The 18,122-nt window shown below is 33.1% G+C and overlaps 2 protein-coding genes across 4 annotated transcripts; both read left to right on the top strand.

The window, feature by feature from the left end:
• Nucleotides 1-331: 331 nt before the first annotated feature.
• On the top strand, nucleotides 332-7,336 carry Orct (Organic cation transporter). Of its 3 annotated transcripts, XM_066727119.1 has the most exons (10): nucleotides 356-1,261; nucleotides 2,849-3,635; nucleotides 4,050-4,377; nucleotides 4,474-4,732; nucleotides 4,819-4,987; nucleotides 5,062-5,295; nucleotides 5,393-5,607; nucleotides 5,741-5,922; nucleotides 6,050-6,186; nucleotides 6,252-7,336. In XM_066727119.1, the coding sequence occupies exons 2-10, from the start codon at nucleotides 3,493-3,495 to the stop codon at nucleotides 6,367-6,369; spliced, it is 1,785 nt and encodes a 594-aa protein (XP_066583216.1). In that variant the 5' UTR covers nucleotides 356-1,261; nucleotides 2,849-3,492; the 3' UTR covers nucleotides 6,370-7,336. The 3 variants fall into 3 exon arrangements, with proteins under 3 accessions (XP_066583217.1, XP_066583218.1, XP_066583216.1); XM_066727120.1 differs by lacking the exon at nucleotides 6,252-7,336 and having other exon boundaries at nucleotides 332-1,261; nucleotides 5,741-5,906; nucleotides 5,970-6,079; XM_066727121.1 differs by lacking the exon at nucleotides 6,252-7,336 and having other exon boundaries at nucleotides 333-1,261; nucleotides 5,741-5,906; nucleotides 5,973-6,113.
• A 6,169-nt stretch (nucleotides 7,337-13,505) lies between these two features.
• On the top strand, nucleotides 13,506-17,343 carry LOC136773810 (centrosomal protein of 89 kDa-like). Its single transcript, XM_066727721.1, has 6 exons — nucleotides 13,506-13,571; nucleotides 14,806-15,073; nucleotides 15,374-16,469; nucleotides 16,536-16,788; nucleotides 16,864-17,149; nucleotides 17,243-17,343. The coding sequence occupies exons 1-5, from the start codon at nucleotides 13,506-13,508 to the stop codon at nucleotides 17,128-17,130; spliced, it is 1,950 nt and encodes a 649-aa protein (XP_066583818.1). The 3' UTR covers nucleotides 17,131-17,149; nucleotides 17,243-17,343.
• Nucleotides 17,344-18,122: the final 779 nt, after the last annotated feature.

Here is an 18,122-nt window from a genome sequence, read left to right on the forward strand (position 1 = left end):
TATTTTCAACTCTTTGTGATCAATTGTTTATATCTGTCGTACTCTCGTCTGCTTAGAATTTGAAACGATGAAGATAAAAATTTACGTAATAACTGTCTCAATGAAATATTTGTTTCAACGATTGATTTAATAGAGCAAAAATGCGTCAAGGCGTGATTTTGATAGAATAATTCGGATACGCGATTTATCGGTGCAATCGAAGATTGTTAACGCGGATACAAGGAGGATCAGAGTGATAAGGGTGATGATAAAAGGTGGAATAAAAATAATAGAGGAAAAGAAGAGGTGGAGAGAGGAAGGCGTAGAAAGTGTTAAGCGGCGTAAAGTAATTCAGAGTTGGAATGCAACAGGTTGCGGTTGTGTTGGTTGGCTCGCTTAGAGATTGCTCTATCGAGTATTGGTTTGCTGGTTTGTTGGGCTTGTTGAATGTTGGCTTGCCGCTGCCTTGGAAGGACAGGTCAACCTTGTCCGACTACGTACGCCGCCAGTCGTCGTCCGCGTGTCATGCGTGTAGGACCACCTCCTTTCCCAGCCAAGTGTATTCAATTTCTTACCAACACTCTTCATTTCCATCCAATCAGAAATCGTTTCTCATTCAAGTTTCCAGTAAATACTCTTTCTCTCTGCTTTCTTCATTGTATCCGCACCCAGCTATTTTTACATAATTACCACGCGCCATTAATTCTCATTTAAAAATTATCAGATATACATTGAAGACGAATATCAAACTATTAAAAAGTATTATTCAGAGACGACTCGAAAATTCATCTCAAACTTTTTATCGTTCTGGATAACTTGATATTTTTACAAACGATTTTTAAAAATTCGTTAGTGTTTTTGTGATTCTTTGTAAAAATCCAGTGATTTTTTCGTGGATGCTCCATTTGTTATATTATTCGCTTTAAGTATAGTTTGGATTTTAATATTCATTGCTCATGAACTGTTTGTAAATACTTTTGGTTTGGCGTCTTCAATGTATTGATCGAATAACCGATCTCTCACGATTGCACGATCAAATTGATCATACATGTGTGCTTGATCTTTCACCGATCCGTCTCGGTTGCTCGTTTAATTTTGCAGTGTGTCGAAAAGCCATTTAGCTCTCGCAGACTTGTATCGCGTTATTTCTTATCGATCGGAAGAATATTGTTTTGGTGTTTGTAGTTTGTAATTTTTTGCCTCTAATATCTGCACGAAGGACGTTAAAGATGATTTGAGGTGAAAAAAGTTTGTTTACATAATTCCATTGGCCTGGAATCAGGTAATAGAAATACCACTATTTTTCTTCATTTGTCCATCTATTATATCTTGCTTCGTTTGTCTCAACGAAATTTATGAATATTCGATAATTGTTGAGAAAAACCTTGTAAAGTTTAAAATAATTTGTGACATTGTTTTCCAAGCGAGAAAACATTAGTTTATTGCTAAATAATCTCTGACATAAAATCGAGGCCTCGCCTGCAATCTAGACCGTTATTTTTCAACTTGTGTGATTTTCAGATCTTTTAAGACTTTTCTTTCTCATTTTCTTATGAGGTATAAATTAATTTAATTTACCTCGAGTGCTTAACGGTTTGATTAACGTACAATCTTGACGGAATGGATTTGAATTACATTCTAATTGACTTTAGTTGGACAAGATTCGAACTGATAAATGAACGATCGAATAGTTCAAGCCGTTTCATCCAATATAAAAAAATGCATGTGGTGAATTGATCAAAGATTTTCTCCCAATTGATACTTTGGTGCAAGCAATTAAATTTTGATTATTCTTTTTCACGATCATCCAACGAGTGCTTCTCCTTCGTTCGTTCAGTCTTGCAAAAATTAAAAGGCTATTAGTAATAAAAAATTCATCAAACGTATTATGAATTGAAACCACAAATTTAATTAGATTGATTAAAGTATATTTTTAGAATTTCAAATGGTTAAATTAAGTTTTTCTTCTAACAGTCAACTGGCATATTACTTCATCACTTACGATTGCATACTATCCTTTTGCCGTCTTATATATCGTGGGCACATAAAATTATTGCCAGTCTGAAAATCTTAAATAGGTTGAGATATTAAAAAAAAAGAAAAAAAAATCCTGTACCATTAAGCGCCCACGATAAGAGGCAGACAGGTTACTTGTTTAATTCTGGGTAACACAAGCGCTTTAAATATTACAGTAATAATATAAAAGGAAAAAATTGCGAACAAGATTAAAAAGTTATACTACCGATTAAAATTTCTGCCCACTTATCATGGATAGAACATCGGTGAATAGGGTAATCCAGCGAGTCTCGATTTACGCGTCTCAAAACGACATTACCTGTACACCTTGTTATTTTGTCGTAATACTCGAGAGCAGCGAGCTATAAACATTTAACACAACAATAAACCCGCACCGTAAAGAGCAGTCAAACGTGAGCGCGTCAAAATAAGCTGATACAGAATGCTAAGATGCTGATTAAATACATCTTTAATCGTTAATTCATTCGTGTTCAAGGCTAACGCTTGAAATTTGTGTATATAATTTCTTTCCTCAAGATAGTCACCATTGTTTATAAGATTTTCAGGGTGGTAGTGTTACAAACGCAAAATTATAAGAGACCAATGAGATTATTATTGAAATATGTGACATTAGAATTCTGTTGAAACTAGATTTTGCTCGATAATGCGCTCGTTGGTATGATTGCAGAGAAAAGACATGCATTTGACACTGAAACTCATTGATGGGCCAGTAATAGAGGAGGTATTAATTATTAGCATGAGATAATCTGTGGTATGAGAGAAGGAAAGAGATAAAGTCGGTAAGTGAAACTACTTTTGATTGGAGAGCTTATCGACACGTGTTATGTTACAGAATCGACGAGAGGCACGTTGACTGGCCGCGGCAAGTTTTAAGTGGCTGGATAGATAACAAACCGTGCGAAGAGGATAACCAGAAACGAGGACGAAGAGGAGAGCGAGACTGATCGGAGGGTGTGGAAGCAGAAAAATTAGTTTGTAATCGCAGCAAGGAACAACCAACTACCTGATTGGACTCTGGAGCAATCAGAATTGGCAGACTGATAAATCAACCTTCGTTATTGAAACTCCTCCCTTCTGTGTTCTCGGAGCAGACCTCAAGATTGCAATCTCCCGTGACCAAATATCCTTTGCTTGCTATTAATTCATAAAAAATGCCCATCAGAAAAATTCTTATTTTACTAGACTCATCTATAACCACTGCTAAATATTGCAAGTGATTTGATGATAATTATTGTATAATTGAGTAATGAGAAACTGAAGAGTACGAGCTGAGCCGTACCAGTTTTCGTCCTTGAACGATTGTTTCAACTGCATTTGAATTGCACCAGCCCAGTCGTGCTTATGCTATAGCGATCGTTTCATCGTTGAAGGAAAAGTTTGGTATTTTTAAGAGATTTGAGAATAATAATAGTTTTTGTACTTAAAGAGGTAGAGATTTCTGTTTTGTTGTAAGAGGGAAAACGTGGATAAGTCGAGATGGCTTACGACGATGTTATACTTAAGATGGGCGAGTTTGGCCGGTACCAACGAAGGGTTTACTTACTACTTTGTCTTCCTGCGATCTGCTGTGCTTTTCACAAAATGGCCGGAGTGTTCCTTGGTGCCAAAATGGATGTAAGGTCAGTACTGGCGATTGAGCTCTCTCTCCACCTCCTCTCCTATTTCTAATTAAAAGCATTAATCTTTTTTTGTCTTTCAAGGGTCAGTAGACTTAAATGCCAATTGAACTTTATATTTTGTTTTATTATCTAAATTGAAGCATTCCTTTCAACTGACTTTTAATCTAGTTCACTGTTTTATTAATTATATGATGAGATTGGCCGATCTAGCAAAATGACCTAACAATGACCTTCTAATGATTAATAGAAGGTTGAGTTGGGTATTTTGGGGAGTCACTGACCATTAGAGTAATCAGTGAAAAATTTGAGTTAATTTTTATCAATTGATCATAGAGCTGTAAATTGGTTTTTATTTTAGACATTGACATTTTTATAGGGCTTATATCTGATAAATTTTTCTTTTTCATTTTCAAGGTGTCTGCTGCCAACAGAATTTGCAGAGAACGCAACGTTTTACTTATCGCAGGAGGTAATGAACGCGAGCTATCCATGGGATACCGAAATAAAAAATTTATCACAGTGTGCGAGATACGAGACACTTTATAGTGGGAATTTTTCGTCAATGGGCAGATTAATAAATTTAGCGACAACTATTAGTACGGATGGAGAAGATACAAATGGGAGAAGAGAGGGTAAAGAAAGCATAGGGGAAGCTGGTACTTACCAAAGAAACAACCGAACTATACCTTGTACGGGCTACGTGTACGATAGGAGTAAATACAAAAGCACAACTACCTCGGAGGTACAGATACTAAATACGAATTGGATAATTCATATCTTGATTGATTTGGATTGCTTTGTTCTTATGTAATGAAATTAAATGAAATGAACTTTTCAGTGGAACCTGGTTTGCGATAGGGCATGGCTCAGAGCAACAGGGGACTCGTTGTTCATGGTAGGAGTCATGCTTGGTTCAATGATTTTTGGTGGTTTGTCCGATAGATATGGTCGTAGACCAATTTTCTTCCTCTCTCTAGTCATCCAGCTGGTAGGCGGTATAATAGTAGCCATTGCACCAGAATTTATTTCCTACGTTATCTTCAGGTTGATTGTTGGATCCACCACAAGTGGCGTCTTCTTGGTCGCTTATGTTATAGGTAAGTTTGCTTTTTTATTTCCTATTTGCCAATTGTCAGCTGCTTTGAATAGTCTACACAAACTAATAATAATACTCTATTTGCAGCACTTGAAATGGTTGGTCCGAAGAAGCGTCTAGTGGCAGGTGTGGGCTGTCAATTATTTTTCACTGCTGGCTACATTATGACGGCAGGTTTTGCTTATATGATTACCGATTGGAGAATGTTACAAGTTGCTATTACAGTGCCAAGTATAGCCTTTCTTCTATATTGGTGGTAAGACTAGTTATAATATTTCATTGATGCTACAATACGATTGTGCAGATATTAAAGGTAATTTTATCCATTAGGTTTATACCAGAATCTGCGCGCTGGCTATTAACCAAGGGTCGCACTCGGGAAGCAAAATTGTTGCTTCAGAAAGCATCGCTTCAAAATGGTGTTGAATTGCCGGACGAAGCCTTAGATACATTGCTAAATAACAATAGCGAAGACAGTAAACCAGATATTAAAAAGCCATCTCTTTTTGATTTATTTAGATATCCAAATTTGAGACGTAAAAGCATTTTGTTATTCTTCAACTGGTAACTTTGTTTCGTTAATAATAAATACAATATATCGAACATTGTACTGAGATTGAATATTAAAAATATATCATTTTTTTGCATTATATTTGTTTAGGTTGGTAAATAGTGGTACTTACTATGGATTGTCCTGGCATGCTTCCGATCTTGGTGGCAATGATTATATTAATTTCTTAATATCTGGCTTTGTCGAGGTTCCCGCGTATACTTTTCTAATATTTACATTAAATAGATGGGGAAGAAAAATCATTTTGTGCGGGTGCATGTTGATTTCTGGAATCTCGCTACTTGCCACCCTTATTATACCTGCTGGTAATTAATTACACTTATTTGAACTTTTTTTTAATTTGGGTACTATTTGATTTATAATCAATTGAGCTTTTTGAGTAGTTAGGAAATTTTCTTTTTTTTTTTTATATTTATTTGAATTGGATTTTTATTTTAGATATGGCTTGGTTATCAGTGACTTTGGCGATGATAGGAAAACTTGCTATTACTTCGTCTTATGGAGCAATTTACGTATTTACCGCTGAACAATTTCCAACGGTCATAAGAAACGTTGGACTTGGCGCTAGCTCAACATTTGCTAGGATTGGCGGAGTTATGGCGCCGTATGTAAATCATTTGGTAAGGCAAATATGGATTAATTTCATTAACTTTATATTTTTCAAAAGCAGAAAGTACGAAAAATGCACAGATACAGAAGAAACCAGACGATTAATTATCTCGATATGCTTGTATTAAAAAATTTCAGTCCGAAATATGGCCACCACTACCACTCGTAATTTATGGCTCATGCTCAATGCTAGGTGGTTTAATGTCGTTATTACTTCCTGAAACGCTAAACAAAAAATTACCGGAGTCTATACAGGATGGTGAATTGTTTGGAATGTAAGAAAGATTTTATAAAAAATAAAACCTTCTGATAGACCAGTGATCAAAATATTCTTCTCTAGGAAGCAATCAAAACGTAAGAAGAAGCAACACATAGATATCGAACAGCTCAACGAGATGGATGTAATAAAACCGCTAAAGCAACAAGAAAATGGACTGCACGAAAAACAAAATGGATGATGCTAAGTTTCTTTTAGAATATCAGATACGTTTGGTTTATTTATCTGGTTGATTGTATTTTAGGCATTTTGGTAATATATGTCGTAACGATATTGAATGCAATAATGTCGATTTTGCAATGTTCAGTATATGGTGTAATTCAATTAGAAGAATTGACGCACATACCTTTGTTTGTCATTGCTTGCAAAATCTTTAAAACATGGTTGTTGTCATATCCAACGATATTGAAACCGTGATATCTTCAAGAATTAGCAATACGAAAGTTTACGTTCGAAATGCACACTATAGTATATGAAACAGAAAATAACAAAATCTCTGAAAAAAAAAACTTTTCTTTTACGCAACTATTTCTCGTGGCATGCGTAAGGTCAATATATCTTTTGGCACAAGAATAACTGCATTTATGATCTTAAAAGAATGTACAAAATAGTAAATATAATTAGGTATTTTCCTTTTACACTTATGATTTAACATTTTCAACATATCTTCATATTCATTTTTTGTTCAGCTGATTTGCTTGACTCTAGCACAACGACTAGGCAACTTTTACTTATAGACCACAAACATAACTTACATTTGATTTACTATTTTCAAGTACTTTATTTGAAATCTATTTTTGAGATGTATACTTTAAATACACAATGTTAGTAAATTTTCATACATCATTTTGCATACTATTCAATACTATCGCATATCTATAAAACAATGAAACTCTCAATGATCAATCTTATTTTATTAGTTATAACTAAAATTAAGAAAAAATGCAAAGTAATAAAAAAACTAGCATAATATTTTAAGGCTTAAGACTGGCCATTTTAGTTTTAATTGTGCCGGTATACCTGAAAGTATTTTTCACATGTAAAGAATAATGTAAATTTTTTTATTAACGTTTTACCTTTTACTATTATAGTATACTCTTGTAAAAATTCACATTTGAAACTTTTATTTGTATATCCGAAATCAATAAAGTGAAATAGTTGTTATTTTAATCAAATCGCTTTTTTGTTATAATCCTTATTAATATATGTTAGTATGACTACAGTGTACGATAAAACGAAGTTAATTTAAATCGTATAAATCATTATAATCTTCTGTGACTTAATACAAATTTCGCTGTAGTTTTATTTACATTTAGAGATCTTATTAGTCATATTTATATATGTAATATTAGAAGGTATGATTGAAAATTGGTGCCTATATAAGTCTATTAACGAAATCCCTCATACCGAAATTATAAATCGGTTATCTTTCATCCAATTTCAATTTTTGTAGGCTTGTTAGATTCATTAAAAGTGCTTCTATGTTGCAGAATAGCCTAATTTTCGAATAAACAAAAAAAATATAACAGCAATTATTTAAATAATTTAAAAAAAAATGTGACTATTTTATTATAAAGAGCAATTCGCGACATTACTCAATTGCTAAGATAATTTGAAATATGTGACTAAGTAGCGCCGTGTCATTGACATTAGTTTTAGATTTTCTTTCTGTGTGATGCCAGAGAAATCCCCGGTCCCAATCAATAGTGCTTTAATTTCTTGAAAGTTGCTGCAAGTATATGGAACAAAGAAGTGCGATTCTTTATAAATTAACAAAAAGTGTGTAATTTACTCAGACTGATTGGAAACTTCACACCGAAAACAAATCATAACCAAAATTAATAAAATTCAAATTTATATAAAAATTTCTAGTTATCTTAAATGTGAGTATAAATCGTAAAAAATATTATTAATTATGATTGCGAAATCGAGTTAGAAAAAATTTGAGCAAACTTGAAATTGTACCAAGAAGTAATTAAGGCACCAGGAGAAATCTAACCACATATATATAATTAGTCTAATACAGTATAGCCTTGTTGTCTCAGATGACATCGTATCAGAACGTCCCAGTGCAAACAAGTAATAATAATTTGATGTTTAAACTACCGCAAAACGACATCCAGCAAATGCAAACTTATCCAGGAATAAATTACTTCAGTTCTGAGCAAGGTAAATGCATGTAGTAGCTCATATACATTCGCCTAATATGTACATCTGTTTATTGGTTTATCGCCTCTATCCTTATTAAGTAAATGAGCTCAATAAAATTTCTTACTTATCCCATTTTGTCACTAGCAAAAAGTACTTCTGAAAACTCATATAGTGTAGAAAATTGATTCGTGTGTAGTTTTGCTATAATTCTATAATAATATACTATATAGAAATTAGGGGTTTCCTACTTAAGGCCAAAAATGCTCGAAACATATGCTTCACGTGAACTATTTATTATAAGCGTTTTCGGCCTTAAGTGGAGAACGGTGATTATGCCGAGAAAGCATAGAATGAAATTAACCAAATCACACACCAATCAATTTTCCAAAGAGTAAAATTTAAAAACCGAACTAGGCTATCGAACTTTGGATTCGCAATTATTCAAGTCAAAGATCGAGCTGCTAAGATCGTATTGAAGATTACAATAAGACAAGTGGACCTTATAGCTAACGACGCACATAATATAGTATTGATTAAGCTATACAAAATCACATTAAAATTTATTATAATATTCTCTTTCTGTAGGCATATATATTTTTGTTCACAGGTATGCAAGAACCATGTAGTACGCATTTCCATCAATTTCAGCCAAATACATATCAAAGTGGTCCACAATATACTCCAAATATACCAATACCGAATCCTCTGCAAACGAGCAACCAGCATCCTTTCGCCTCCTATGTATCCCAACAGAACCAAACCTCTCCTATTGTGCCACCCCAACAACATAATATTTTGGATCAAGTTCGATCGTGTATCAACAACCCAGCTCCTATTTTCATTCTACCCACCAATTACCAGCAGCCAGTGCAGTCCCAGCAGCCTACGCCAGTCTTGTCAACAGCTCCAAGCGCTCCACCAATAACGTCTTACGTACCACCAACAGTCTCCTATCACTTACTACAACCACCACCAGTCATCCCATGTCCATCCTATTACCCTTATCCAATACCGATGCCAGTATGCGATCCTCTGGCAAGATCCGTACAAAATAAGGAAGCTTGTGGCTGTCAAGTAATATTAAATGCTATGAAGGAGTGTCCACAGGTGTTTAGAGGGTTTCAGTCATGCTGCACCAGTCCAGAACAGGAGGAACACCGGTGTATGCAAGGAAACGACGACACCATTTGCACGAAAAGAAACTGTCCAGTGTCTATCAATCTTCAGGCTCTAGCTTCCCAGTTTTTGTCAATACAAGGAATCATCTCTTGCGCTGCTACGAGATTAGTTCTGAGAAAGATACCAGGCTCTAATATAACAACAACGATAGAAGAAACCGTAGAGAAAGCTATGAGAGCCCTGTCTGCTCTGACGAAAGACCAGTTGTTGCAAGAGTCACGAAGTGCACAACAAGTTAACGCTTTGATAAACCTCCACATGACTTCAAACCTACCCGCCATTATAATCCCCACTCTGACACTGATTCAGTTGAAAGTAAACCTCTTGAAGTCACAGGTGGAGCAGTTGATCAACAAAAGATTGATGGAGACTCAGGGGGTCGGAGTCGAATCTACTAGCTCGATCGACCCGGCGATTCTTGCTTTGAAAAGTGACGAGGAATTGAGGGAATTCCTAACAACGTTGAGGCAGAAAGAATGCGAGGAGATGATCGGTGTGAACTTTGCCCCCTACAGCTCTCAGCGTGTCATAGCCGAAACTCGATTGAGTAATATTCGCAAAAAAATGGCTCAAGTGGAGGCAGAGTTCCAAACTAGGCGAACCGCAGCATACCAGAAACCTTCTTTCACTGCTCGTACTATTCAAGAGTTTGCTGATACCGCTGGGGCCTTAGGATTCGGTTATTCCTACGTTCGGTATCCGATGAGGCAGGACTGTCGAGGAATTTACGATTCTCCTGATCCTTTCTTCGTTAATCCCAGCAACGTTAGAAGACTTAATCTGAATAAAACTCATGTGGAGTGTCCTCGGATAACACATCAGAATGTGAGTACCTCGTGTACAGCTTGTGATATGGAAGACGACTCCATTAATAGGACCAATGTCCAACAGAAAGGTACTTGTACAGTGGATTGCAAGAACGAATCGGATGAGGACCGAGATGAACGGAAACGCGAGAATAAACGTAAGGAATATCGGGACAATCGAGAGGATCGCACAGGATCAAACTGCAGTTGCGAAGATTGTTCGTCATCCGATGAGAGCATTGCTGAAAATAAAAAAAAACTTCGAAAAAAAATCATTGGTGAAATTAAAGAGTTTAATGGGAAGTTGTTGTCAGGCGATAAAATCTGTCAAACTGAAGAATCTACTCGACAGTTACACGTACAATTTAAGGATGTAGAGGTAGATGATAATAAGCAGATTAGAATGTACGAGGAGAAATCGTTATTGCGTCATGAAAATGATTCGATTTTTAAATCTGTTGATTTTTCATCAGACGTTTGTACGAACAATCCGATTATTAAATCCGATTTTTTGGTACCTTGTACGAGAAAAGTATCGAGAGAAGAAGTGGTGACAATAAAGAATGAATTTGAGGAGCCTGTGCTTATCGACGGATCGAAGGTTGGATCAAATTTAACGAAGCCTGATGTGAAAAATTTAGATCGAGCATTACAAACGAGTGTAATGGACAGTGTGCCAGAACAAGGATTGGAAGCTATACAAATAAACAAGAAAATGTCATTAACTAATATAGATAGTAATTTAAGCAGAAATGATTGTAAACAAACAGAGATTAACGAAAATTTAAACAAAAAATGCAAAACTGAAAAAATGAGTGTAACGTTTGATGATACTGCTACCGATTATCAAGGGGTAGCTGAAGATAATAGAAAGACTATCGTTTCTATTCATAATTTTTTTACACCTTTCAAAAATAGAAAAATTAACAAAAATGTTACCTTCGGCAAGGAAACACTTTTCTTCTCTAATATTGAGAAAGATGAAAAAAGTAATATAGCATTTTCTGATAGCAGTAAAAAAGATTACTCTCTCAAAAATCAAACCGTCGTCACTGCTAAAACTGACGGTGCTTCGAGAAGAAAAAATCTATTACCGTCAAACGAAAACGTTGATACATTAAATTGCTACAATATTAAGTCTGAGAATGAAAAATCTAGTTTTGGATTATTATCCACTATAGGAAATAAAATAACAGGGCTAGTAAATAAAACAGATATGTTACAGATGCTGTTGACATTCCCAAGTGGATATTTTACGAAAAACACAATTTTTCCAAGTATTACTGATTCAAAAGAAGCTAAAATTAAAAACAGGCGTTTTAATCAAACGGAGCGACCTGGATCCGAACAAGACTGTTCACCAGATATTTGTAGAACAAAAAATTTAACGTCTCTTTTCAACAAAAAAATTAAACTTGCAAGTGATGAAAAAGTAATTTTTGTCAAAAAAGATTCCTTACATATTTTAACGGACAGAGGGTCCAGTAAACTTCGTATGTTAAAGCACATTGTGTTAGAAAATTCTGTGATGAATAAAGTTCAAATTATTACTGATACTTCTGGTACTCCTACTGTTACTAACCCCAATGTTAAACATATTCAGTCAATGTTTGGTAATCCGCATAAAAGACAGCGAAACTTATTGATATTAAGCAGATTTAAAGATCCACAAATAAAAAAGGATATACGACCGAGACCCTACACTATTGTTAAAAGAAAAAGCAAAAATAATAATACCAAATTTGTCCTCAGCTCAGTTGCAATAGTCGAAGGTTTATTCGATGTTGGTTACAGATTAAAGAATTGCAAGAATTTTTTGTCACTAAAGATTTTGGAAGAACAAAAAAACTTGGCCAAAAATTCCTTAAGATTTAATAAGCTATTGTTTAATGATAATAGCAAAAAAAGTGTACTTAAAACAAGTATAAGTTGTGTTGAAAGTAAAATAAATCCAGTCAAAAAACTACCTTTAATCCATTCCTTTAGTAATAACACTTAAACGTTAAAACCATAAATTGTTCTGTTTAAAAAGTGTCAGAATTAAATGAAACAATTATAAATTGCGAAGGTTGTCTTATATCGAGCATGAAACTATATGTTGTACGTACATAACAGAGTAGTAAATTAATATTTATGACAAATTTTTGAATTTATATATTTGAAGCACCATGCTATCAGTGGTTTCTAAATTTTATCACGACTGCTCATCAAGAGAAATCAAATGGTTTTAGTTGTAGTTCGAATAATATACTTGGAAAAAGAAAAGGTAAGCTAAACGAATTATTTCATAAAGAATTATATAGAATTAAATCGAAGTTGCTATTAAAATTTGAGGTAAGTTGTTAATCAATGTGTGAACTAGCGAATTGCAAGATTAGGCGGAGAAGATAATGAAACAGGTGATGAAGTGTAAGAACAAATCATTGAAATACACAAAGCGGAGAATGATGGACAGCTTGATCGGAAACGATAATAACTTTGCGATCGCAGTAGATATCTTAAAAAATTAGTTTCTGCATGGGCGGATGTCAAAAGTTCTGGTGCTAATTATGGTCTCGTCACCTAGTATTGTGCAGTACAACGCAAATAGTTCCCATGCAAGAGCTCTGATGTGTAAAGTTTGCGAGTAATTGTTTAAACAATTAAATCTCGAGAAACGTCACTTTATAAAAAAGAAGCTGCAAAGCCACGTGTATCTGAAATTGCGATTGGCAAAAATGTTCATAACATTAATTAGATACAAATTGCAAAATTACAGTTTCCATGGTAACTTTACGTAAGATTTTTCTGTAATTTATTTCTGTATTTTGTTACTTTTGTTTCTTGAATCTGTTTAAATGGAAGACACAAGAGAATTGTTTTTACATATTATTGTAGATAGAAATTTTTCTTTTAATAAATAAATTAAATACTGTTTAAAACAAAATATCGTCCTATTGACTATATACTTTCAAATAAGGCGCGTTTTTATGAATGGAAGGCAAATGGCGAATACCGCCGTTGCCATGGATATTATGAGTGGAAACTTAAATGTTTACCAACGCCTTTCGGAATAGCTAAGGTAACCTGTATTTTTTGTTGTGTTTTTTTACATCAATCATATATTATTATTTTAAAAATAACAGTATATCTCTTAACCTAATGAGATTTTTAAATTTTTTTTCAAAAGTCATTCAAAATAATGTCGTACTTTTATGGAACTTCCATCAATGATTTAGAAAATACTGATAAACGTTTCAGAAGAAAGGTATTAGCTTTATATAAGTCATATTATTACACAAACTACTAAGATAACTACAAACGGCATGAGACTTATATTTGCTAAAAATGTCCAACAAATAACATTGTTAAAACGAATGGATACCTAGTGCACTTATAATTAAATAGTATATACACATGATTTTATCAGAGAACTTTTTATTTTATAGCATTTGCATCTATGTGATCGTAATTTATGTTTATATAGTTTTACTATATGCACATATAATTTTATAAGTTGGTAGTATTGGCATGATACGTGTGTATCTGTGCGGAAATAATTTTTATAAAATTATCTTTTCTAATTTTAATTTGTAATAGATTTTTCTACACTACATTTGTTTTATGTAAATTAAAATTAAAATTTTCTGCCTTAAAGACGTCATTCTTCCTACGCCATTAACAGTACTAAATTGCACTGAATTAAGTTCATATGTAGAATAGTGTTCGTTTGATCAACATTGGTGGCATTCAGCAAAGACAGCTGTTGCGGGAGTGATGTATGTATGTGTATATTGTGTGTGTGGCTGTTACTCTCATATCTTACAATTTTATCCAATGTTTCTAAGGTTTTAAAAAGAACTACTCAACACACACACACACACACACAGTTGCGCTGCAGCTGTTGTTTGTAGTGAATTCTACCATTAATCAAGCAGTTTAAACTCTGGCTATTTGAATGCTTGTTTTTAATAAAATTTTATGAAATTTTATTTAATCCCTACATTCTGTTATAATAAAAGTATAAAAAACTTAAAAAACATTAACTTCATTTTTGTAACAACGTTGAATACACTTTAAAAGTGGTACTTATTTTTTCATAAATTTTCCAACATTATTAAAAATAAGAAGCTCTCTGTAGGTACGTGTTTCGGATATTTAAAAAAATGTTATTTTTTATTAGTTATAGCCAGTAATTAGCTATACCATGCTGGAGCCTGAAATTGAAACGCCTGTGGCTTTAGATTGATTTTTACACTGTCTAAAAGTTAGTCCAATTTGTTTTTTTTTTTCTTCCTACAAAATTTGATATCGTAAAAACTACAAAGTTAAATATGTACAAAGAAATTCTCTGAAAAAAATCGGATTTACTACTTAAACTATAAAATAATCATTAATGATATATTTGAAATTGTTGGCGAAAATTGTTCATGTCATTTGTTGGCATCTTTGTATGTCAATTTAAAACTTCAGCATTGATTCATATTTACATAAATTTACAGCATAGTAGGCGAACCGTTAAATTTGTTGAATCTAAGTTAGAGCCTGTTCATGGCCTAGCTTTATCCCAATCTAATCGTGCAGTCAAAGCCAAACATGTAAATACAGTTTTAGCAGCATCAGGCGATGCTAACTTTAACACTGAAGATGATGAAAGGACAGCATCACTTAAACGTAAAAATAGACGTTATCTTCGAAAAGAAAACGAGAAATTGGCAGAAGAAAATAGATTACTTAATATAAAATTAGAAAAATTGAATGATTGCAAAGGTGAGTGTACACAGGGTTATCCCTGTACGCTTGATCTTCGCGAAAATAAATTTACAAATTTATATGTTGTTTAAATAAATATTTAAATTAATATGGTTTAGAGAATAGTATATTGCGTAGTATAGTTTTTTTTTCGAAGGTGAAGGGCGTTCCAAAGATTTCAAGGTCACTTCCAATTTGTAAAATAGAAATGTATAGAATAGAACAGTAACACATTAAATTTGTTTATTTATTTTCTGTTACAATTTTATTTTTTTTACTGTGCAAAACATAAATATACATATTTTTTGAAAAATATAGAATCATTGGGAAATATACAGGACAGAGATCATTTAATTACGAAGACCAGAAAGAAATATAATAAACTTCTGAAAGATCATGAAGAGCTTGCGCTTAATAATGAACAAATGAGGCTGCGCCTGCAGCAACAAGATGCTGAAATTAATAATCTTCGAACGCACAACGAAGAGTGTAATAAAGCTTTTAATGAAGTAGAAAAGGCAAAAATGTATATATATGCTACAAATCAGAAGTTACAGCAAGAAAATGATCAATTAAACGAGGATCGTATATTATTAAAAAATGTTGTTTATAAATTAAATGTTGAATTAGAAAGATATCAAGAAAAACTTAAAGAAAATAGTCTAAATATTACAGCAAGAAATATAACAAATATAATCGATGATATTGAAACAGATGGGGAAAATAAAAAAGTTCTTCATTCTTGGGGAACAGTTGATACACATGCTTTAGCTCCTCTTTTAAATGCATATCAAGAAAATATTTTAGAAAAAGAACACTTAATATCTGAATGTAAAAAAGAACTAGAAGAGTTTACGATTAGATTTAAAGAAATAATATTAGAAAACGAAAACTTACAGAAACAGATAGAAACTTTAAATTCAAAATACGAAAAATCTGTTTTGGAATATGAAACTTTAACCAGTGATGCCAGGTTAATTAAAGAACAGAATGACGCTTTACTGAAGCAAACGTCAATTCAAAAACAAAAACTTCAAGAAATTCATTCTGTCTATGAAAAAAAAGTAGAGTCTATGTCACAAGATAACAATAAGCTTCATAAAGAATACATTACTTGTAAATCTGAATTAAGCAGCTTGCAAGGAAAATATGAAATTCTCTGTGAGGGATATGAGAAACTAAAAAGTACTTCCGATAAAATAATGCCCGTTTCAGTTCACAATGCTGCTGTTGAAGAATTCAAACGATTATTCGAAGAACTTAAGCTTCAATATGAATCAGAAAAAAAGAAATTAAATCAACGCATAAAGCAATTAGAAGATTCCCAGCCTGATAATGATAAAGAACTTATCATGATTACAGCTGAAAGAGATCAAATGAAAATTACAATGAAGAATTTAGAAAAAAAATTTAAGTATGTAAAAAAAAGTTAATTTTTCATAATATTCATTTTATTGAAACTTTGTTTAAATTTTTTTAGGCATGTGCAGCACAAGGCCCAGCATCTACAAAATATTGTTTACTCTTTGCAGACTTCAAAAGATTCATTCAAAAGACAATTAAGTAAAACTACTGCATATTGTGAGCAGCTTCTAATGGAGTACGAAGAAGCTTTAGCAGAAAAAAATAAACTTTCGGCTCTTTTAAAGACCAAAGAAAAAGAATCTGCGGATATTCATTATCTTGGAGACAGTATAACTCATAGGATGAATAGTTTGAAAAGCCAATTAAAGGTTTGTATCTTTTTCGAAAATTCTAAGCAAATCTTCCGCTAAAAAAATTTATTTGTATAATATATTTTTTTTCAGAACGTTCAAAAAGGGGCAAAGCAGCAATTAGTCACAGCTAAGAGACAGATGAAAACTCAGGAGCACAATGTCCATCAATTGAAGAATGAGCATTGTCGGGAATTGCAGCGTCTTAAGCAATTAATTAAACAGAAAGAACAGATTATTGGTAAATTACGAAGAGAAAACAATGATACACAGAATAATTTAGAAGTTGTTTGGAAGGCAGCAACGAGTGATGATAAAAAAGTTAAAAATGCTTTGAAGAATACAAAAATCTGTGTTTAATTATAAACTTCTATACTTGGTAAATTTAAATTGATTATCAACCCTTCGTCACACTATTTATTTGAAGTTGAAAAATTAAGTTAAAAATAACATTTTTCCTAACGATTGGTAGTGGATGAAAATATGAATGAAGAATTTCAATACCCGACACGAGAGTGTGTTGATTCAACCCCAAGTTCCGCTGGACAAGTCGACTCTACACGAAATATCCTGAAAATACTATCGAGTCCCATTATTAGAAGATTCCTCTAACTTTATTCTCGAAAATTAAAGCTCGGTAAGTGAGTACCCAGTCGTTTGAGCCATTAACGTTGATTTCCATACTCATTGCATTATTTCAGTGTTTTTTTGGAACATTAATTTAATATAGAAAAGTCAACTTATCGAGGACAAGCTTATATTAGGATAATTACACAAAAAAATAAGTATCATAGGGATCGTGCATACTAACACCATGATATTGAAATGAGAATGTGTAATTATATATATACGTGTACGAGAAAAAGCAACGAAAAATGACAAAAGCTAGCGATAGAACGTTGATAGTATGCATATGCATTTCTACGTACTCTCTCACCGTAATATTACTATATTAGTATGTACATAACGAAAAGGTAATGCGTATATTATTCTATCATCAACAGTATCGCGTTGGAACATGAATTGACCGAATTGTATTGTACATCTTAAAGTTGCAGTATATTAATATATAAATTTCAGACTTTCTGTCAAAATTTATATGTGAATTATAAATTATAAGGAAAAGTTAAACCCAACAGATTGTATAATTAACATGCGGTCATTACATTAGGCTTTACCGATATATCAGAAACTCTTTCCGAATTGTGTTTAAATAGTTTTTCCATATATATGAATTCCTCCACAGTCCTCAGATCAATGATGTGAGCTCATGAGTATTTAGACTCCTCACTGCATCTCAATATGCCACATCGAACATAGTACCACATAACACACTTATGTACATTTGTTTT

This window comes from Prorops nasuta, unplaced genomic scaffold, assembly GCF_024137725.1.
Source record: "Prorops nasuta isolate Cenicafe-Biocafe unplaced genomic scaffold, Cenicafe_Pnas_1.2 PNAS00005, whole genome shotgun sequence".
Lineage (NCBI taxonomy): Eukaryota > Metazoa > Arthropoda > Insecta > Hymenoptera > Bethylidae > Prorops > Prorops nasuta.